Raw genomic sequence first — 23,288 nt, 5'->3', positions numbered from 1 at the left:
ACTTTGTAGATTCAACTTAGTCAGAAAAGGGTGCCGGGGTCCTACGTTCCCCAGCTGGACAAGAAGAAGGCCAAAACTGGAAGAGGTTCTAACCTACTGAGACTGCTCTTGAGATCCAACAGCTTGTGGGCCGAGCCCTCACGACCTGTCAGCAGGTCACCGACCCACCACCGAGGGGCAGAGGCCACACTAGGCTACATAGGAGAGGAGGAATGTGGGGCACCTGGGGGGACAAGCACCCACAGCTTCAGAACTCCCCAGTGAAGGGATAGTCCTTGTGAGAGGCATAGACCCTCCAGTTCCCATTGTAGTTGAGTAAGGCAGTCATGTCCATGCTGCTCAGCTCGAAGTCAAAGACCTGAAAGTTCTCTGCAATGTGCTTGGGTGTCACGGACTTGGGAATCATGACCAAATTCCCCTGCATGGGGAACCGGATCAGAACCTGGGCTGTGGTTTTATTGTGCTTGGCTGCACAATGGCTGCACAATCAATGGCTTTGATCTGGGGATCCTCCAACAGGGAAGGGTCCTCAAGCTTGGCCCCAGGCCTGTCGGGGGGCCGAGGGGACTGTAGGCGGTCACCAGGATGCCTTTGGCCTGGCAGTACTGGATTAACTTCTCCTGGGGGAGGTTTGGGTGGTGCTCCTTCTGGTTGACAGCAGGCTTATATTTTAAGACAAGTTGGTTAAGATCTTCTCGATTTGGAGATGGTTGAGGTTGGAGACTCTGATGGCTTTCACCAGCCCTTCATCCACCTCCCCCGTGTCCACAAAACTGGTGTCACTGGGAATAACATTGCCTTCCCCATCCAGTGGGAAGTATTCCTTCCCGGCCTTGAAGCCCGTGGAGCAGTGAATGAGGTAGAGGTCCAGGGGGTCGAGCACCAGGTCACCCAGTATCTTGTGCAGGCCCCCTTCACCATGCTCTTCTCATGGTACGTGCGCTGCAACTCACTGAGGATGGAGAGGTCTTCACACTTCATCCCCTGCCCTTTGAGCTTCTCCTGGATGGCCAAGCCCACTTTATGCTCATTCTGCAACTTGTGAGTGCAGTTGATGTGGCGGTACCCAAGGTCCATCACGACCTTCACAGCCTCGGTCACTTTGCCGGGAGGGGACTTCCAGGTGGCCAGGCCCATGATGGGCACCTTGGTGCCATTGCCCAGCACGAGGTGGCTGGCCAGGACCGCTGAGCTTCTCAGACCTGCACCTGGAGACTACCTAACTCTGTATTTATATGTTTTTATTTCAATCAAAGGAGTTTAAAGCACATTATTTAATCCGTAGAAATTAAGCACTTGGTGCTTAAATATTATACTAGTTTTTCTATTGTGAATTAAGCTAAAGAATGAGGATGCTACCTTTGGTGACAAAGTCTTCGGCTGTAACATGATCAATTACCTACGCTGAATCAATCATTCATCTCTCCATGAGATAAACGACACATACCTTTAAAAATTTATCTTCACCTGGCAAGGTTTCCACTTTCTTCTGATTTATCTGTGCATCCTCTATTGGTAGATGTGCACATTCGCAAAACATTTTTTTAAGTAATCGGCTTCTGATGAGCCAATCTGTGTCTCAAATTATGTTTGAAGTAGTGTCCTTTAACTAATAGTCCTTTAAAATACTAAGTATCAATATCAGTTCTAAAAATATCATATAATTCATTTTTATAACTTAATAATTCCCAAATAGGAGTATAGCAGAATCTCGGAGGGAGAGAGAGGACAGTGTAAGATATTATATTTACCAAAGGCAGCAAAGGTTAAAAAAGGTTGAGTGACTCTGTCATAAAGAAAAATTATCTGGACACTCTGGAGATCTTCCATCAAATGGAGAAAAGAAAGTTCACAAAAGTTAATTGATTTAAAAAAATAAACTGGATCTAGAACAAATGAATTTTAATGACTATTTTTTTAAAAAATGATTACTTTGTTCATTTCTAATTCTAAAGCTAAAAGTTGGTGGATGGGTGGGATAATATGGAGAACACTGGACTGAAAACAAGAGAGATCTGAGCTCAAGTCCCAGCTCGGTTACTAAATGATGGGGCCTTCATTGTTTCTACTTCAGTTTTCTTATGTGAAAGCGAAGGGACCAGCCTAAATGATCACTAAGTACTTTAAAGTTCTACTAGTCTATGAATTTACTAAATTTTTATATCATTTTTTATAAAAGTATTTTATAGACTCTGTATAAGAAAAGCCTGGGGGTGCCTGGGTGGCTCAGTTGGTTAAGCATCTGATTCTTGATTGTGGCTCGGGTCATGATCTCAGGGTCATGAGACGGAGACCCACATCAGCTCAATGTGGAGCCTGCTTAAGATTTTCTCTCCCTCTCCCCCCTGCCCCTCCCCGCCACTTGTGCATGTGCTCTCCCTCTCTTTCTCTTTCCTTTAAAAAAAAAAAGCACATAATAATTGAGGGATGATAACTATGATTCTTTCTAACTAGACATAAGTTCCTGACTCCCTGGCCCTATAGCCAACAGACTCACAGATCATGCACCTTCACCAATCTTTACCAGAATCACTTGTGCAGTATCATCAATCTGGAAGCTCTATTCAGTAGATCTGATGGTGCACCTGAGCCTGTGTAGTTAGAGCACCTCTCAGTGATTTTGATATGTGTCCTTGGTTGAAAAATCACTCTTCCAGGCTCTCTTTTGACAAAATGTTTCTTGGCTTTAGATTGCAAAGACTTATGCCAACAATGGAAACAAATGTGAAGTTATAATTAAGCTCAAAAAAGTTTATTTCTTTCTTAGCCATCTGAAGATAAACTCAATATTTCTTTTTTTTTTTTTAAACACAATATTTCTGATTCATGACTTCCACTGGATCGGAGTTTATAAATGCTAGATATTTTAACTTTTTTCTGTGACAGTATCAGGTAATAGGAACTCAGTTGGCATCGAGATAGAATATGTGTTAAGCAAGAGGAACACATATGGATATTTTAAGTTATATGTTTAAAAATAATATATAAGCACATAACAATAACCAAATAATGAACTTTTAACCTCTGGTATCTTTCTTTGCTCCTCGAAATTCACTTGCCATTTTTTTCACCCTTTTCCACCCTGCTGTCTGTGTTAGGAGACTGAATCGTAATGGCCCCTGTAGCCTCTGGCCAACACGTAGCCCTTCTAAGTCATCACAGGAAAGGAGAAGAATACAAATAAGTTCAATGTATTTTTGTTCCTGGATCTCTCCTGGCAAAGTCCTATTTGGTTGGCTGTGTCCCTTGATCAAAGATCACTGTAGGGAGTTCATGGCACTCTTTGCTTTCAGGTTTGGATGATTGTCTCTTTCCTCATCCCTTGGAGGATGGTAACAAGAATGATGCAACTGGCCCCCAGCCTACTGCACTAGCCCTTGTGGCTTCTCTGCATTTATACTTTACAAACAGACCCTTGTAAATAAGCCCTTTTGGAAGGAATTATCTTATTTTGAGCTTGACATCAATCAATTTCCCAGTTTCTGGGATCCTGACTGATATGGCCCTTTATGTTAAAGGTACATTTGAGAATCTTCAATTAATACAAAGAAAGTAGAATATGTGAAAACTTGAGCATTGTTAAGAAAAAAGCCCTAGTTCTGTTTTAAAAAAAAGTATGCCTAAGCAATTGAAGAAGAGTATTATGGTAAAAGTCATGTTAACACTGAGGTATTGGTGAATATGAGAAAATGGGGTGTTGATCTGATCTATGATATAGAAAAGAACAAGGTGATGTGAATTTTAACTGAATACAAACACCAAGTCACAAGGCTGAAACCAGTAGTGTTTCTTTACATGCTCCAGAGACACTTGATTTGTGATATTGCATTCATCTGGGGGCAGCTCATTAACAGAATAATATAGGTAAACTGGAAGGAGTTCATGAGGAGTAACCAAATGATAAAAAGCGCTGGAGGACCGACGTGTGAGAAGAGATTAAAAAGATGAAATCACTGGGCTTTAGCTAAATGGTGACTAAGGGGGAACATTCAACTGTCTACAATTATGTAAAGGTTATAAACTTCAAAGGAGAGGCAGCGATTACCACAAATCAAGGCAGCGCTCTGTGTAAGGAGACAAATTAGGAAGGGAAAAGCTCAGTTCAAATAACAGGACCATTTTCTAATGTAGAGCTATTTTGCGTCTTATAAAGTTAAGTGTTACATACTAGAGTCTGAAAAAATTCAAATTACAAATTATTACTTTAATATATATGTGGACTCTCCATAGTTTATTATCTATTGATGCAGCTTAGAAATCAGCCGTTTGCAAGCATATTTAGAAATAAAAATAATGCCTGTTACTATAAGTTTTGTTCTAGACATTTAACATGCAGCTCATTTAATTGTTAACATTGCATTTTAACAATTAAAGAAAATGAGGGTAAAAAATTTTGAGCAAAATTCATAGCGCCAACTAGCTAGTAAGTGGCAAAGACAGAATGCAACCTGAGGGGTTCTTTATCTCTCTGCCTCCGCTTATAACACTGAAATAGTTAGATTACTTTGGTACATCGTTGTATCTATAAATTTTCATTCTTCTATTATTTACATAACTATATGGATTATTGACTAATCCTGTGAAGTATCTTGTTACTGATTTCCTTGAATACCTAGTGATTTATTTTAGGTACCTTGGAATATGGCTACTCAAGGTTCATGGTCATTAATTTTGCAAGGGATAGCCATTTTCCATTCTTGAAAAATCCATAAGGTCACCACTCATTCTTGCTACATGGATGAGGTAAAGCCCAAATAATCTCATTTCCTTATTCTTGACACCACTCGTTTTTAATTTTAAAAAATAATTTCCTGAGCCACTATTTTATGTGATTAAAATTGTCCAGTAAGTTATAATGTATTTACAAAGCTGTAATTTTAAAGAAAGGCTGTTAGGCAGCTCTCTTTTTCTTAAAAAGATCATCACCTCTCAATTTAACTTAATTAATTGAAGAATAGGAGTCTCCTTTCCCCTACGACCCTCAGCTTCTATGATCAGAGATAACTGCTGCTAACCATTTCTTCCGTGTCTCTCCAGGAATTTTCTATATAGATATCTGTGCACACTTTCTTTTCTCACTTAGCATTTATCTTGGTTATCTTTCTGTATCAATATATAAAGTGTTAATATAGCCTTTTTAATGGCTATAAAGCGTTTTATTGCATGGGTGTCCCATTATTTACCCAGTTTTCTGTGGATGGATATTTGGATAGTTTCTAGAGTATTTAAAACAATTCTGTTGTGAACATATAGATATATTTATCTTTGTGTACTTATACTGATAGAATAAATTTTTGGCTAGAACATTTCAGGGTCAAAGCACATGTATGTTTACATTTTTTTAATAGGCATTTATCTGATTGTCATCTCTACAGTGGGTTTTACATTAACACAAAAAATATGGTGGCCTAAACAGGCTACTCACACTTTAAAACTCACATCAAATTCCCAGGATATCATGGTATTAACTTCTGCTTTGTGGGCATAAAAATGGCAATTTGCCAAAGATGAACATTTTATTCTACATAAATATTTCACTCCTCAGCCAGACTTACCATTGCCCATTTATATTCTCAAGTCAATAACACATTACTTATGTATATTTTTCCATAGCTTAATTAAAAGAAACTTGCTAATGTTTCAAATAACGGATTTGACTAATTATTTGTTCTAGGCCTTGGCTCAGGCCATTTCTTCCACCTGGAAAATCCACCTCACTCCAGCCCTGCATGTCTATATCCTACCTACCCTTCATGGTTTATTTCAAGTGATACCTTCTTCATCTAAATCATGTTTCCTCAGGACTCCCAGCACCTCTATTTAACCCCTTAATAGCTCACATTTTACACTGTACATCCCTGTTAAATAGTAGCTATCATTATTAGGCAAGAGATTTTTCTAGCTCTAGACATGTTCTTTTTTTTTTCCTCATGTCCGCCCTTGTCTGCTTCAATGGATTGATTTACCTCAAACTACATATCAGTATTGTGATACTACTTTCATTTTCTTTTAAAATAAGTGGTCCATGTTTTTATTTTTAAGATCAACTGGTTAAAACTTTTTTTTTAATTCTGAAGTTTCAGATTTTTCAACATAGCAAAAAAAAAAAAAGATTTAAAGTGTTTTTGGAACTCAGCTCATAAACACATGCAACTTTAAAAACTGAGAGTTAAATCTGAAACATACTGGTGAGAGTAACATGGATACTATATTAAAGGCTTTTGGAGGCAAGCTAGCATAGTTTACACGCCATTGAACCTATTTATAGAGCTGACTTCTTTCTGCAATGTCAACTGTAACATAATACTTATTTTAAGCTTCAGTATCTCAAATATCAGCCTCTACTAGTTGTACAGTCCTCCTTTATTTGATATCAGAGAGCCCAATGGAGCCTTCAGAAGAACCTAGTCAGATTAGCAAAGATAACTTTTTAGAAGTTCCTAATTTATCTGATTCTCTTTCTGAAGATGAAGAAGTTAAAGCTACTTTCAAACCTGCCTTCTCCCCTCAGCCTAGTAGACGAGGTTCTGAATCTTCTGAAGATCTATACCTGGAGTCTTCATCATCAGGTACAAGAAGAGTTTCTTTTGCTGACACCTTTGGATTCAATCTTGTGTCTGTCAAAGAATTTGATTGCTGGGATTTACCAAGTTCTTCAACCAGTTTTGACTTAACGAAGGACATTTTTCACACAGAAGAATATGTTTTATCTCCACTATTTGATTTGCCTTCTTCAAAAGAAGATCTTATGCAGCAACTTCAAGTACAGAAAGCAGTACTGGAGTCAACTGAGTATCCTCCTGGGTCTACAAGTATGAAGGGCATTATTCGAGTTTTGAATGTTTCTTTTGAGAAGTTAGTATATGTGAGAATGTCCTTGGATGACTGGCAGACACATTATGACATTTTAGCAGAATATGTACCAAATTCATATGATGGTGAAACTGACCAGTTCTCCTTTAAAATTTTATTGGTTCCCCCTTATCAAAAAGATGGCAGTAAAGTTGAGTTTTGTATACGTTATGAAACTTCTGTTGGTACATTTTGGTCAAATAATAATGGCACAAATTATATATTGATTTGTCAAAAGAAAGAACAAGAGCCGGAACCTGTAAAACCACGGGAAGAAGTTCCTAATAGACAAATTAAAGGCTGTTTAAAGGTAAAATCAAGGTGAGGATATATCTTACATTCTTTACTCTTCATAATCCTAAAGTCTTTTTATGTCATTCTTTATTTCATGTGTTGTAAGAAATAACCATGCTTTTTAAAAATATGCTGCTCATTATATATAAGACAATGGTGCTAGGCTATAACAAGGTCAGTGCTATTCAAATAATAGCACCACGTTATCTCTCCACCAAATGCAAGGAAAAATATGGGTATAATGTAGTAGATGGGGGAGCAGGGGAGCACAATGTGCATACTGCTTGCCTAATGACTTACAAATGTTCAAACCATGGAATCTAGATTCTTAACATGTAAAATTTCATCTTGACATTTATAGTATATTTATTTTCAGTGGGTTTTAAATGTCTTTGCTGTACTTCAAAACATTTCTGATGAACATAAAACTGTGCTTCAAAATGCTCTTAGTGCTCAGAAGTTGGTAGGCATTCCCCCAGACTTCTTAATGATTGAGTCATATAAAGGTGTCTGGAGTCCATGTTAAGGTAAATCATAAAAGCTAGGACTTTAATGACAAACTAAGAGAAAGACAAAAGTACATGAGTAATGCATAAATTATGCATAAAATGTTATAATTACAACCAAATGTAACATTATAGAACACAAAGTAGTATAAATTAGTGAAAGCAAATGGAGCAGAAATTTTTTAAAATGACCCAAATAGAAGTAAGTATATTCAGCTTTATAGATTAGAGATTTGGGATATGATTCCTCATTAGTAACCCTGCTCTCTTGTTAATATAAAAAAATAAACTACATTCCGCTCTCTCTATTGTAAAGTTGGCTAATTTCCATAACACTAGGTTAGCAGATAAAACTTCCAGGAGGAGATAAATCCCTTCTGCTCCTCAAAGTGTCTCAGTGGGAAAGTTCACATTATTCCACAAGTGGGATTGGGATTGCCCTCTGGGTGGTCCATCCTAACTATTAGTGGACCTAAAGATTCTAGCAACTGTACCAGAAGTGGTGTAATAGGATGAAGAGGGAACTGGATTAGGAATCAAGACACTGAGATTCTAAGTGGAATTTAATAAAAAATGTAAGGAATGACACTGGAAAAATGTTAGCCTCTTTATGTTTTAATGCTTAGATCTGTTATATGAAAGTAAATAGTAACTACTAAGTGCATTAGTCTAATGCATTAATGAACTAAATATAACATAGGTGGAAGCAATTCAGTCATGCAAAATATTTCTATTTTCATTATCCTTTAAAGTCTTTTGAAAGATTGGCTCACTCACCCTTGTGAATTTTGCCAACTTTCTTAGTTCAAATAAAACTTTCTCAGATTCTAACTGATGCTATTAAGGGAATAATATAACCATAATCTCTACATGTGCTAAAATAATAACTTAGACGTTCATGAAACTACTCAGCAACATGTTAGCTATATAGACAACCTCAGTGCTATTTAACAAACTAATTTATATACACAAACATACACGTTAAATACTTTACAAAAAGAGATCATCATCAGTGAATATCTATTATATGAGCTGCAATTTGCAACTTGCTCTCCTGTTAGAGAAAGGCAAAATTCAGAGAAGTCACAGCCTTACTGTTAAAGAGCTAACAGAAGAAGGAGTATTTAACTAGGAGGATTTGTCTGAAGTTAAAGATGCAGCTTTAAAATTACAAGCAATACATTCCGAACTATGGTAAAGATAGGAGATTCCTTTGATAGACCAAACCTGACTGGATACCAAGAACAAAAACAGGCAACTGATAGGCCTAATCTTCTACCCCACTCATGATATTATTGGAACTTCTCCTAGTCTAAGATATGTATAACTATATATATCCATACACACATTTGTATTCAGAATAGTAATCATTGGATTCATAGCGGACACCATTCAAGTTTTAATATTGCTTTGGGGAAAAACCTGAGAAGAACTAAACCACAAAATGGTCTAAAGGCCTGTAAAGTTTCCTAATGAGTTATAAAAATGGAAAAAATCTCTCTCCTTCAAAACCACAAATACATTTTCTGCACTTCTATAACTTAAAAATGACCAACATAATTCAAACCACATTTTGAAAAAAGCATTTGCCTCTGGAGGAGGCCTTTTGTGCTGAGTTTCAGTCCAACATGAATTTTTACATCTGATTTATATACCACTCAAAATGGAGTGTATAAAGGAAATCCTGACAGATCCTTAGAACAGCATGTGCCGTAATAGAATATTTATACAGCTTTTCCATGATATAATTTATATGCAATGGGGTTTCAAATATTCCTAAAACTCACACAAGAGAGCATTATCAAATTTCTAAATGAATATTGCAGTTGGATTTCATTGTGAAGAATTTAGTTAGGGAAAATAGCACACCTTATTAGTTTTATTTTACAAAACGTGTAGTTGGCTAAAATAAAAGTGAACTAATACTTATTTGATCAAAAAATTATAGTTTCTAAAATATCCTCCTCCCTCCAAAGACTTACAGAATTTAAATGGGTCTTTTTTGAGTATTTCCACACTTCCTCCGTGGCTTAATTTGGAGGTCACTTCTTCCAACAGATAAATACAGAAGAGAAATTTATGTGGATTTTTGCTTCATACATGCAAGCAATTAACAATAGTCTGTTACATAACTCCTAGTTAAAGTGGAAATAAACGGCCCAAATATAGACAGTAACATTTACCTTGAATTCGTCTTAATACCAAAGCTAATTTGCTATCAGGGTTCTGGAGATTTTATCTTCTGAAAGTGTCAATAATCCCTTCTAATAAGTACAGGACGGACTGTGGGAACACATTTAGTGAGGTAGAATTTCTATTACGCGGATCACTCTAGGCACCATGCTTTTTCTATGGAGATCTTTTTTCAGGTCAGAGTTTGTAAATCTCTACATTGATGTGGTTGTCTATTTTCTTTGATGTTTGTTAATCTATCCACTTTGACAGAGAGAAAAGCCTAAAGGGAAAGGAAAGCAGAGTCTGTTACTTGCAGGCATGTGACTGAGAATGACCCAGAGGTATTTAATTGCACAGAAAGGCATGCATCATGAGATACTTGATAAGTGTCACTGCATACAAGGCACAGGTGTATGTGCTAGCAAACAAGCTAAGCAGATTTCTGATCTACATCCCATGGGCTTTATTACAAAATAAATGACCAAAAGAGATAAATGACATTGATATAAATGACATCAAATGTACATAGATAAATAAGCAAAAAATAGCATGCAGAAGCAGTTACAATTATGGGCTTCAGAATTCAACATATCTGGCTTTGAGTCCAAGCTCCACCATGCTAGCTGTGTGACTGTGGGCAAGTTGGGCCTGGTTTCTTCATCTGTTAATTGGGAATAACAATAGGACTACCTAATAGGGTTATTTGGAGATTTCTGTGAAATAATACATATAAACTTTTGGCACAGTGTCTGGAACATAGTCAATTATCAGTAAATGTTAACCAGTGTAAAAAAGGCACAATTAATTAAAATTAATTTAGATGGATATCAAAATCCTTAGAAAAGCTCAACCTGCTCAAAGTCTCCTTCCTCATTCCTTTCAAGGTTCCTAAGTTTTCATCTTTGGAGAGCCATTTTTTGGCCTCTTGCAGAACTTTAATCAACAAGCAAAACTAATTAAATTGTAAATTTTCTTGAGATCTGTGTCATCTTATATCTGAAACATCTTAAAACTGGGTTATCTTAATGACCATTAAAATCTCCACATTTACTAAGTGAAAAAATGGAGGACCAGATGGGAAGGGGTAAAAAAAAGGCATAAATTTTGGCACTGAACAGACATGCATATTAATCCCAGTAAAATATATACTTAATAGCTATGGGACTGTGGATATATTACTTTACTTCTTAGCGCCTCAGTTTATTCATCTGTAAAATAGGGGTGATGATGCCTGCTATTATGATGATTCAATTAACATAAAATTAGATATTTTTTAAAGCTTTAGTAAAGTGTTGGGCACATATAAAGTAGTCCTCAAAAGCCAACTATAATTGCTTTCATCATTATCAAACCTTGTTTAATGTTTACTAATTTCCGATTCATGGACTTCCATGATTTCTCCAGATATTATAGTCTACCTTGCTCAGTCAAGGTTCCAAAACTCATTCAAGTGTTTATTAAGGACATGTGTGTTGTTAGGCACCAGTACCCATGAGAAACATGGCTGGAAACATGACCCTGTGAAGACAAGGAGAGGTCCAAAGGAAAAAGGCCTGACAGGGGCTGAAAGCAGAGAAAGGGACAGAGAAAGAACATCAACTTCAATTCTTTTATACCATGGAAACCATGAATAAAAAAATAAGAACCATTTACATTATGTTTCAGGTTTTCTAGAATATGCGATCTATACTTGTGCACGGGCTAGGGGAGTGGCCTTTTTTCTCTCTCACCAGCTGCTAAATGTATGTTCCCAACCATTGGGTACACAGACTGACTTCATCTGGTTTTGTATTTTATTAAGTGAAACCAATTTATTATTTTAAGTAAAGAAATGGCATGATATAGGTGTTGGATGGTATTTATAACTTGGCCAGGTGAATGCAAATAAATTCCTGAAAGACTTCAATGCTAAAGGAGAAAATTGATCGGTCTTCAATTTTTGTACCTGAGGAATAGAACCCAGGCACATTCAAGAAGGGAAAAGAGAGAAATACTTTCTAAAGCATGATTTTAAGATTACAGAGAGTTTACCTTTCAGGGTGGTACAAAATTGTTAAAACGAGGCCAAGAAAAGCACTGGAAAATGGAGCATAAGATATGGTAATGTTGCATGTTCCAGTCAGAGCCATTGGATCGTGAGACTTCCTTAATTTACACTTACAGTATAATCTGGGATCCTGGAAATAGTCCAAAGAGGTGTAAATAGCCCCATGAGGCCTTTAGGACTTAATGTATTCCATAACTAACTTGTTGTGAGTCCGTACTAATTGTGGAAGCCAGGTCTGCTTTAAGGGGGGGACCTCTGGCAAGGCCATATGGAAACATAAAACGCAGCTGCACAGGACCTGTCAAGAGGACCGTTTGGAAGCTGCCAGCTGGTTGACAGCAAGGAGCCAAGTAGCTTAGTTTCCTTGGAGATCTACCAGGGCTTTGTGGCTTCCTGGTTTTCTATAAATCCATACCCCTAGAAGCCTAAACTCCATGGAGTAGTTTTGTAATCTTGTCTAAGAGAGGGGAAACGAGGGTCTCATCATTCAGGGCATTTCTCAAGCTCTAGCTGAAAGGAATCACTATGGATGCCATTTCTTGTATGGATCCTCTGGATCTCCATAAGCTTTAACTTCCCAGCTGAAGCCCATCTGCAAGCCCATAAAAATTCTCATAGGGTCCAAGCACTCTGAGCCAATAAGGCTCCAGGCAAAAAAAAAAAAAAAAAAGATTATGAATTGGGATACTTATTTTTTCAACTTCTTGCAACTTTGCTGACTTTGACTGTCCTAAGTTTTTACCCCAAAACCCCAACAGGAACAACGCAGGAGAAATAACCTCCAAAGAAGACACCCCAGGTGGGCCTGACTGCTTAGTGACCTGGCAAACTTAAGGGATCTTCTATGCTCTGACACTTTGAAACCATGACAGAAATTTTTATATATATGTACACACAAATACATTTCCCTTCCTTAAATGCAGACACATCTAGGATGGCAGGAGCTATCCTTATTCTATACTCAAATAAGGTTGTTGCACACAGGGGCTTTAAATTTGGATTGATCCGATCAAATGACGAATTTTAGAGCAGAGAGTACTATGGGATACAAGTCAGGTTTGAGTACAAAGTTGTAGAAAAGGCTCCAAAGAGGCATGAGGACTTTGGGGGCCTGGAGTGTGTGTGTGTGTGTGTGTGTGTGTGTATTTAGGGGAAAAGGTGGATTCCATAAACAGTGAGGCATAACAGAAACAGCATACCCTTTGAATTTTACTTACCCTTTTTGAAATCTGCAGTAGTAAAAAAGACAAAATATTCCCCAGATTTATATATGTCAAGTATGCCAAATAGTCGATCCTTTTCTTAATTATGTGAAACAGATTTTATAGCCCATTTAACACTGATGATATTCTGATTTGTTTTACAGATTTAAGCCATGACACAAATCAAATAGATTCTAACTCTATAAGAAAAACTCCAAGCTTATTTCCATTCTTAAAAATTACTGTGGATGTCTTCACACAATTGTGAATCACATAGAATTGTGCAGGTAAATTTCAGCTTCATAAGCCATATAATGAAATGAAGCTGGGAAAAATACATTTTACTAATATCTCCTTCAGAGGATAAATACTTACAGATAATTTTATAATGTACTGTTGTAACTTGAATCATCTGGGTATTTACCAATAAAAAATTACACATTTTTTTAGAAGCCACATTCAGGTGCAGAAAAAAAATGTAATCTTCACATATATTCTAATACGTGTATAAGACTGTTGTGTTTGGTGTAAATAAAAGTTCAATCATTGTTTCCAATGTTAATAGAACGCTTGATTTCTGAATAATCTTCAATAAATCATATTGTTGCAGAAAAGATCATTTAATTCTATTTTTTGCTTTGAGGCAGAACTATTTCAAAAAGTACCGGAGCCAAATGGTTATGTATTCTCTTCTGAATCATCTTCTGGGAGGATGGTGTTCTTCAGCAATGTATTCTATAAGGAATAATATGTCTTTTATGTAGCCATTCATACTGTCCCGTGTCTTTAATCTTGTCACTTATTTACTCTGATTCTCAGTTGAATTAAATGTTAGAGTCCCTATTCTTACAAAGTTAAGCAGAATCATATTGTTTCTGTGATTGATTTCTATTTTTTATGTCAACTAACCTAATAATTTTAGAATTGTGCCTGAGGTCCTAACTAGCAAACCAATAAACTAGTTTGTAGTATTTTAATGCAAAAGTAAGAGAAGAAAAAAAACTCACTGCCAACTAGATTATCTGAGGGGGTGGATGGCTGATATCACTGTTACAAGGACTGTGCACTGCAGGCACTAACATTCCGGGGCTGCAGGGAACAGCAGGCTAGCTAACAAGCTCTCCCAATCCTGCCATCGTTAGCTTGGAGTTCTGAGTACTGGAGGGATTGTTATGATTACTGTACTTCCTATGGGGGCCCGGGAAGTTACAATATCAAAAATATTTCAGAAGCTTACTTAGTTTATTTCTCAAGTCTACCTAAAAAAGATAGCTGTTAGAATTTTTGAAACCCTCTTAGACCAATAATGAATAATTTACGATAGCTGTATATACACTATTTTCTAGATATCTAATTTCTTAAATACAATTTCACTCAAGAATGTAACTATATAAGACACTGAAAAGAAATTTCGAATAGGTTTGTGAAAATCAAATGTAGTATAGAACAGCGCAAAGTTACACTGGTTGTTAAGTATATTATTTTGTAGAATGGTAAATACAGTATCTACAAGCAGATTCACTGAATCTATGTTAAATTTCTTGAATCTGTGTGTGTGTGTGTGTGTACAGTTTTAACAAAAAACTATGTATTCTAATCAATGAGTATGTGCAGAGATCTGGGACAGCCAATCCAGTTCATAATTTATTTAGTAAATTGGACACAGGGAACAGTTAAGTAATACGGCCCATCTATACTTGAATTATTCTTAATGTATTGCCTTTTTGTGTGAAAAACTACACACACACATCTGTATATGTGAGCTTTTACTTATACCTCATCTTGGGTGTGTGTGTGTGTGTGTAATACATATAATAAAGTCATTCTTCAGATAGTTCATATGTTTTCTAACATTTTATATTTTCTGTCTCAGCAGTATCTCACCTAAAGCTAATTTTGGCAAACCAAGTTAAATTTTTAGGCAATGCTAGTTATATGGACATCCAAGACATTGTTTACAAATCTTGTTAGACTCATATAGTTCAACAGGACTCCTAGTCCTATTCCTGATTTATCCAGATTATGGGATTGCTTTTGCTCTTATTTACTTTGTTATTCTTCCTTTAAATTATAATATTTCTGGTAGTATTTTTTTCATGGAGTAGTTACTTTAAGGATACAAAAAGAACAGCTTTCTTTAAATGAAAGGGTTGCTGTTTTTCATGTTTGCATCTGATGCAATTTATTTATAGGCAAGAAATTAACATTTAATAAAAGATTTACTGTTTATCAGATATCTTCCTTCCAGAGATGTCTGGAAGGAAGATTTCCATCATATGGCCCTCTATACCTGTTTAGTCAAAATGTTTACAAAGGTGGCATTTATTGTGGGGGCCTTTTCCTGCACTTTTAAAAAACCTATGTATGTGTCTTCTTCCCAACTGGACTGCAAGTTCCTTGAGGCCAGGAATTATGTGTTTGTCTAAGCATTATTCCCCACTAGAACTAATAAAATGATTTGCATATAAAAAGCTCTTAAAATTAATATTAAAGGCAACTGGTTTTCTCTTCAATAACCCTGAGGCCTAGTAAAATCTAAAAGCACCTTCTGAATAATTGAAGAATGAATTATACTTGCTACAGTTTTAATGATGAGTGCTTTTATTGTTTTCACAAGCTTTAAAAATCAGATGCCTTCTGGACATCTCCATCTGGATATCCAGGTGGCAAATCAATTCCCTTAATGTCTCACACCAAAGTTACATTTCTCCTCACAACCTAACTGTTCTTCCTTTATTCTTTCTATATTTTGCTTAAAATCCTAGTCATCATCCCTGCAATGCAAATAAAAAACTTCAATATAATAACTGATTTCTCTTTTGTTGGTTCTTACTTATTCTATACCCATATTATATTCTATGGCCATGAGGTAATGATTGCTCATTTGATCAAAAATAAAAATTATTTTAAAAATTAAAAATAGGATAAAATATAGAAAGACTATATTTATATACCATAAAAACAGATAAAAAATGAAATTTGCTCTGCAATAACTACATTATTTATTGTCTAAATTGACTCAAAATTAAATATAGAAGTGAACACATGAACCATTATAACATCTTACAGTCTAAATTTAGGTGGTTACTTTCAGTTATCAAGGTATCAATAAGAGATCAATTAAGAAATAAATTAATATAGTCTACATGGGAATACTCTCATTATTGTCTTTCCTTCTATACTAAGTCTTCTAAAGAGCTGATTCATAGAGTCACCATATTACTTTGAAGTAAAGTCAAGTAATCTTAACATATCGAATAAAATAAATATTCACTGGTTAGCCCTTGGCTTTCTTCCTACCACAGTCCAAACCAGTGGGACCAGAACCAGAAAAACCTAACAAGCTGAATAATGAAAGACCAAAGGCAGATATTGTGCATCTACTGGTCAGAACAGAGTCATTCATTCTTTTTATTTGCTAGGGCCAGGGGCAGGGCCCTTATTCATAGAGTGCTACTGCTGCTCATATGGTGCTCCCTGATTCTGATACCTATGGATTCTGGGCCTGCCTGCTAGCTTATCTGCTTTACTTTACCTTAATATCTTCCCTTGACTGAGCCTTTTGCCCTTACCAGATTCCTCCCTGTGTATCTAAACTTAAACTTTACTGAGTCATACAGAACTCTCAGCTCTGTCTTGAGATTGTGTTCCTTCCCCTACAGGAAACCAAAAACCAAAAATATTTAAGAGGAGTAATGCAATGCATCTAAATGTTTAACCTTAAACCTACAAGAAGATAGTGTGATGGATCTGCTACTCTATTAAAGACTATCTACAATTTTGGGGGGATATGATTTTAGATTTAAAGAAAAGTTGCAGGAAGAAGATGAAGACTTCCCATATTCCTATATATATATGTTTTAAAACTATATAACAGATGAATCCAGTTGCATTGATTCTTATAGGTGAGAGCTTTAACTTTAGTTGGCAAATTGAATTTAAATCAAATATAAAAAATAACTTTTGAAAATATTAAGCAATGGTAATTTTTAGTTTGTAGCTAATTGCTGATTTTGCAGATTCTAAAATACATTTAAAATATCCTGTGAAAATAAAAGGGATCCCTGGGTGGCCCAGCAGATTAGCGCCTGCCTTTGACCCAGGGCATGATCCTGGAGTCCCAGGATCCAATCCCACATCAGGCTCCCTGCATGGAGCCTGCCTCTCCCTCTGCCTGTGTCTCTGCCTCTCTCTCTCTCTCTGTGTGTCTCTCATGAATAAATAAATAAAATCTTAAAAAAATATATCTTGTGAAAATGTTAGCGAACTCAGTGAAATAGTAGCCATCATCAGACAGACATTATAATGTTTTAATTTTTTTAAACATTTAAAACTTTAAAATTATATTAGTTTTGTTTTCATGACAGGAAGAATTGGGAAACAAACATATATTTTAGGAAATTAGCATAACTTATCATATCTTTATGGCAAAAAATATGTTCCCCTATACTGATAATAGCAATCAGTTCCTACATTACCACCCTCAACTAACATCTCATAGTTTCATTACGAGTTTTACTATAATTTTCCTAATATCCTAAAGAACTTTATTGTGTAAAACCTAAAGTCGCAACCCAAAGTAAAAATGTATTGTTGAGGTAGGCAACGCATAACCTGTAAATAGTTATCATTTTTCTTTCAAAGAAGTTTTTAAATGCAGTTGGCTGGAAATTAAAGTTTTATCAGTTAAATTTGTTGTTTTCCACTTTCAATACACAAGTGGAGATGGGTTTCCACTGAAAATGTTATTTGTAAGACTGAATTAAACATTTCTAGGTAAGCCTTAGCTGTTGAGAAATTGGGGGGAGTTATTACTTTTTTAGTACAATAGAATATACTTGTCTATGATGAATTGTAACCTCTAAGGAAATTAATTTTTTTGGAAACCCTTTTCAAAATTATGTTGACATGATTGTAAAGGTCACTTGTGTGTGTGTGTGTGTGTGTGTGTGTGTGTGTGTGTGTATTTGTCTAATTCCCAGAGAATTCTTTGGCTACTTATAACATTGTAACATTGTTTAGAATTTAGCTACAAAACTACGTGGGACTTTCATGTTATGTATATAAACTATACCGGATTGATAACTTTAATTCTATGATATATACGACTTTAATAGTTTACCTTGTTCTTTTATTTAGAAATGTCTAATTATATAAGCTTAAGGAATACATGTTTTAAATCTATCATTTCTTAAGTGATATAAACCATTAGATCACTTTTATACATCATAGTAAGCAGCACTAGCCCCATTTCACATAAGAAGAAATTTAGGCAAAAGGGATTTCTTTGATCAAGTCCAGAAAATACTTAAGAGGAGAAACTGGGCTTGTGATTTAAATTCTCTAATCTCCTATGGCTCTGAGCCATAATGCCTCACTAAGGCACTTATTGATAAAGAAATAACAGAGTTCTTATTTTATGTAGAACACTTCTAGGTAGCTTCTATCTTCCAGCATTAATTTGATTAATGGATAATATTTATATACATGAAAAGTTAACTATCAACATGATATGTGCCAAATGAATGACATACATTCAGAGCAAATCATAAGAAATACAAAGCAACAGGCATTTAAGAAAGAACTATTATGAAGGAAGAGCATCACAGAGGAGTTGAACTTGACCTTGAAATGGTCAAACTTGAGTAGGTGGTAAAGAAGCAAGAAAGTATTTACAGAGAGTAAAAAATATGTGTGGGAATGGCAGCGCAAAGGACAACTTGGTGATTTTGTTAGTCAATCAGACTGCCTTGGATGAACAGAGTTGTGAAAGTCAAACTTGAAAAACAAAGTTAAAAAATAATTGTATTCTATTGCTAGGCTGAAAATTTGAACTTTAGTCATCCCATTTGAGGATAAAATAGCATTTTAGTTGTACTAATTCAGGAAGTATTCAGAATAAATTAATGAAAGCTATGAACTAGATTGCTAACTACAAGAAATGATATTGATGTGATTGTAAATGTTGTGAGACTAATTTCCCCAATGTTTTTCTCTTAACATGCTTTCCAGTAATCGTTTTTTATGAAAGATTCTTTACTGCCTTGAAAAACTGCTTATGGCACTTATGAACACCATCATACTTCTGCTTGTGTTTTGGGAGTCTCATGGTTTAAAAATCTTTTCTATGTTTTTAACCGTTTTTTTTTTTTTTTTTTTTTTTTTTTTTACTTACTGTCACTTTCTACATTTGCAATGGTTAACTACAGGTTTTATTCTTTTCTCATTATCAATATTGGTTATTGAATTTTGGTATAGATCATCTTTAATATAAGAAGCAGATATGTAAGATGGCACGCATTTTTAGATATTCCTGTATCTATTTCATGGGTGACTCATTTTACTACTGTGGTCATGCTCAGGGAACATTTCTCTTTGTAATCAATTGATCCAAATTCTTCCTTTAAAAACTCTAAGGTTTATGTTTTCACTTAGTGAAAGATTAGTCCAGGCATCTCACTGTTTATTTTCATGGATGGGTATATAGAAAATACACGAGTATGATTCCGTCTATAATACCAGTGACCTCAAGATTGAAAGAGTATGGGTCTTGGTTAACTTGAAAGAAAAAAAAATCATAAAAATATTAGTAGCAAAGTTCTTACTGTGCTCTTCACCTTGTGCACTGATAGAGAATAAACAAACACCACCAATGATGGGAGAAAGGAATAAAGGATCTTCATGCTTTCAACAAGTGTTATTGAGCACATACTATGTATAACATACTGTTCTAAACACTGGGGATACATTGGTGAAAAAAATGACAATGTCTTTCCTCGGTTAGCTTATATTATAACGAGAGGGAAAACTAATAAGATAAAGAGTAACTAAGCTATGTTAGAAAATGGCAAATGAGAGTATAAAATGCAAAACCACATAAGGGGACGAATAAAGATTGCACATCACTGAGAAAATCACAGCTGATCAGAGACTTGAAAATGGTCAGTCATGAAGGAATCTGGGGGAACAGGGTTCCACGCTGAACAAAGCCACAAGGCCAATACGTGAAGCAGTTTCAAGTGATGGGCCTTTCCCTTCTGTTTGCATGAGGTTCTCATGCTCCTTATGCCTCCTATAGACTCTTGGGCATATTTTCCACAGGACCAGTCACTACCTAGCCACAGGGTCTCATGCCAGAAAGGCATGAAAACAGATTCTCTTTGACACCAAAGCTTTTCAGTATCCCTTTCTCCCTTCTCTGGCTACCCTCTGGCTGCCCAGACTCTCATTTCCTAGCTTTCTAGGTCTATCTTTTCCACTGACGCATCGAGTTGCAGTTTTATTTTAGTGAAGATGGAGATGTGCTATAGTTAATTAATCAAAGAGGGAATTCAACATTTGAGTTACTTGAGTTAAAAAAGCACTAAATAATTATACCTATCAAAATTTTTATTTTAAGTTATTTGGTTATCCTGACTATAGACTACTAGTATTAAGGATATGGAATAAGATTATGTAAATTGAGACATGAAAAAAAGATTTTTTTTCATAAAATCAACACCTTATACATATAAATGAAGCAATCCACTGTAAAATGCTGATCCTCAAAGATAGCAAGTGCAATCCTGTAAGCACCCTCATGTACCGGGTCAGAAAAAAAGAAGACCAGAATATAGATGGTTGTGGTATTTTTATATGAAACATTCTCTCACACATGAAAAACTTCAAACACATTATCAGCATTATCCACAAACTTATGTTTAAACTATTACATGGCAAATTCTGCCTTTTTCAATACCTCATTTCTATTATTTTTACTTCAAGACTATTTCTTGTATAGGATCCAAGCTACTAGTGTCCTTTGCAATACACTTTATGGTGCTTGCATTTGTAATAATTGTTTGGATAATTTGCTACAAAACAACTGCAAAACAAACAAAACAACAACAACAACAAAACAAAACAAAACAAAAAAAACAACAACTGCAAAACGTTTTACTAGTCCGGGACTAAATACTAAATCTTTACAGACGGTATCAGTTTTATAATGAGAAATATAGCTGTTAAAGTACAAATGATGAATGTCTCTTACCCTAAACAGCATATAGGTTTCTTTTTAGTTAAAAAAAAAAAAGTAAATTTAAATGCACTGAAGTATGGGTAATCCCCATGATGAATAAAAATTGTTTAATAGACCTAACAGTAGCAGAAGTACAATCTGTGTAAAATTTACATTGATGCTAGCCTGGTTTGCTTATGTATACTTTCTTTTCTCCCCACCCCGCAGAAACTCTTAATAGCAGAGTATTTTTACCGAAGGACTTAATTTCACACTAACCATACCTTCATGGAGTAAAAGCCAGTGTAGAATTGTAGTGTAAACCGGTGTTTCTCCAGCTTGACAGCACATAGGAAAGGGAACAATAAGCCACCCAGACGCAAGCCCCACTAGAGAGACTGAATTGGGTTGGGGCAAGGCTCAGGCACAGGTATTTTTAAAAATGCTCCCCGGGTGATTTTGATGTGCCCCAGGATTGAGAATAACTGGTATAAACAAAAGACAAAAACAAAGGTGTTCTGAATTAATTTTTTTTAAATTGGAAATCACTTACTCTCAGTAAGTACCAAAAGAGTAATACTATTAAAACGAAAAGAAAATTAGTAAACCTAAACGAAATAACGCTTTTGCAGGAACGACATGTTAGGTTTAAGCAAGAGTAGCAACATTAAGGACAAAGTGAATTGCTATTTAGAATGAGGCACACTTTTAAGTGTTTTAAAAGTTTTTCTTCCTGAAAAATGTATTTTATGATTCAGAAAATCAAGCTTTTAAATATGATCTGCAATCAGATCACAGGATCTGATCTCCTTCCAGTCTGATCTCTCTTTATAAGCTCATCTATGTGCACAGCTGCTGCTGCCTTCCCAGCTTCCCTGCCTTTCTTGAGTTTGGGATAGTGCTCCTATTTTTTTGTTTTCTGTAGGACCCTATGCTTCCCCAGTCATGAATGGTAAAATTGTGATTTTTAAACTGCTGGTTTGTATTTGTCTTTCTGTAGATTGTAAACTTTATGAAGGCAGAGTTTGTTTCATCTTGGTTTGTATTTGTGGTTCAACTTCTAGTATAATGCCTGCAAATATGAAATATTTGTTGAATGGATACACACTGAGTTTTGTCTAACATCATTCTGAATTAGCATGATGTCCAATAGAAGGTCTGAGTCCGTTAAGCCCGCCTGATAGAAGGATTCTTCAGTGTTGACTGCAAAGTCCGCTGTCGCCTTGTTGAGAGTATGCAGAGGTCCTCGTCTTGGGCAACGCAGCCGCATCTCAGCAGAATTTGGCTCTTGTACCAGACTCCTTCTGCAATCCCAGTCTGTGACCCCACGTTTTCAGTTACCTACTCCTTGCCTTTTGGTTCATATCTGGTTCTCAGCTAGTCTTTCCCAAGCACCATATTGCTCTTGGACTGATCTCCAAACATAGTCTTATCTCATTGAGCTCTTCTTGCTTCATCTTCTTAGGATTTCCTGGTAATAAACTTTGCTCTATTTAATCAGGGATCTAAAGTCATCTTGGCATTGATGAGTTCCTCCCTGCTTACCTTATCTCTTCCAACTTAGGCTCCAGAAAAAATAGCATGTTTGTACTGTCAGCTTCCTAAATCAGTTGGACTTCTTTCCTCGAATCTACATGGTCATTTGCAGCATTTCTGAATCTGCTTACATCTACGTCAGTCTAGAACCTAGGTAGGACCCATAACTGTTGGATGTTTTCTAGCATTTAGTACTGAAATTAACGTTAGCAAGAATATGAAGTATAATTAGCTGCTTGTGGTAATTACATTGATAAGGACTATTTATGTTAAAAATGATATTGTCTCCTTTTAAAGAGATTAAATCAAATAAAGTCTATGTAGGAAGTGCCTGGGTGGCTTAGTTAGTTAAGCATCTGACTTTGGCTCAGGTCATGATCTCAGGGTCCTGGGATCAGCAGGAAGTCTACTTGTCCCTCTCCTTCTGCCCCTCCCCTTTCTCATGCTCTATCTCTCTGTGTCTCTGTCTCTCTGTCTCTCTCTCTCTCTCAAAAAAAAAAAAAAAAGTCCATGTAGGGTCTCTCCAAGACCTTAAAGCTAGTAAAAGAATTACATTTCTAGGACATCATCCAAATTAAAAACTTTTGCACTTCAAATGACACAGTTAAGAAAATGAAAATACAACCCACCCTGGTGGCTTTGTCTGACTTCGGCTCAGCTCATGATCTCGGGTCCTG

At 35.9% G+C, this 23,288-nt stretch overlaps 1 protein-coding gene and 1 pseudogene across 6 annotated transcripts in view; one reads left to right on the top strand and one right to left on the bottom strand.

Annotated features, from left to right (window-relative positions):
* Window positions 1–247: 247 nt before the first annotated feature.
* On the bottom strand, window positions 248–3,062 carry LOC112929901 (aldo-keto reductase family 1 member B1 pseudogene; annotated as a pseudogene).
* A 3,175-nt stretch (window positions 3,063–6,237) lies between these two features.
* PPP1R3A (protein phosphatase 1 regulatory subunit 3A) overlaps window positions 6,238–23,288 on the top strand; it is a 47,473-nt gene continuing 30,422 nt past the window's right edge. For 5 of the 6 annotated variants that reach the window (XM_072764781.1, XM_072764786.1, XM_072764782.1 and 2 more), the window contains exon 1: window positions 6,265–7,173. In XM_072764781.1, coding sequence (XP_072620882.1) covers window positions 6,386–7,173 — 788 coding nt within the window. In that variant the 5' untranslated portion in view covers window positions 6,265–6,385. Of the gene's footprint in view, window positions 7,174–23,288 lie in introns of all 6 variants that reach the window. The other variant, XM_072764785.1, reaches the window with a different exon arrangement.

Source organism: Vulpes vulpes, chromosome 7 (assembly GCF_048418805.1).
Source record: "Vulpes vulpes isolate BD-2025 chromosome 7, VulVul3, whole genome shotgun sequence".
Taxonomy (NCBI): domain Eukaryota; kingdom Metazoa; phylum Chordata; class Mammalia; order Carnivora; family Canidae; genus Vulpes; species Vulpes vulpes.
The sequence above is the reverse complement of the archived record's forward strand: the minus strand, read 5'-3'. Positions and strand labels throughout refer to the sequence as shown.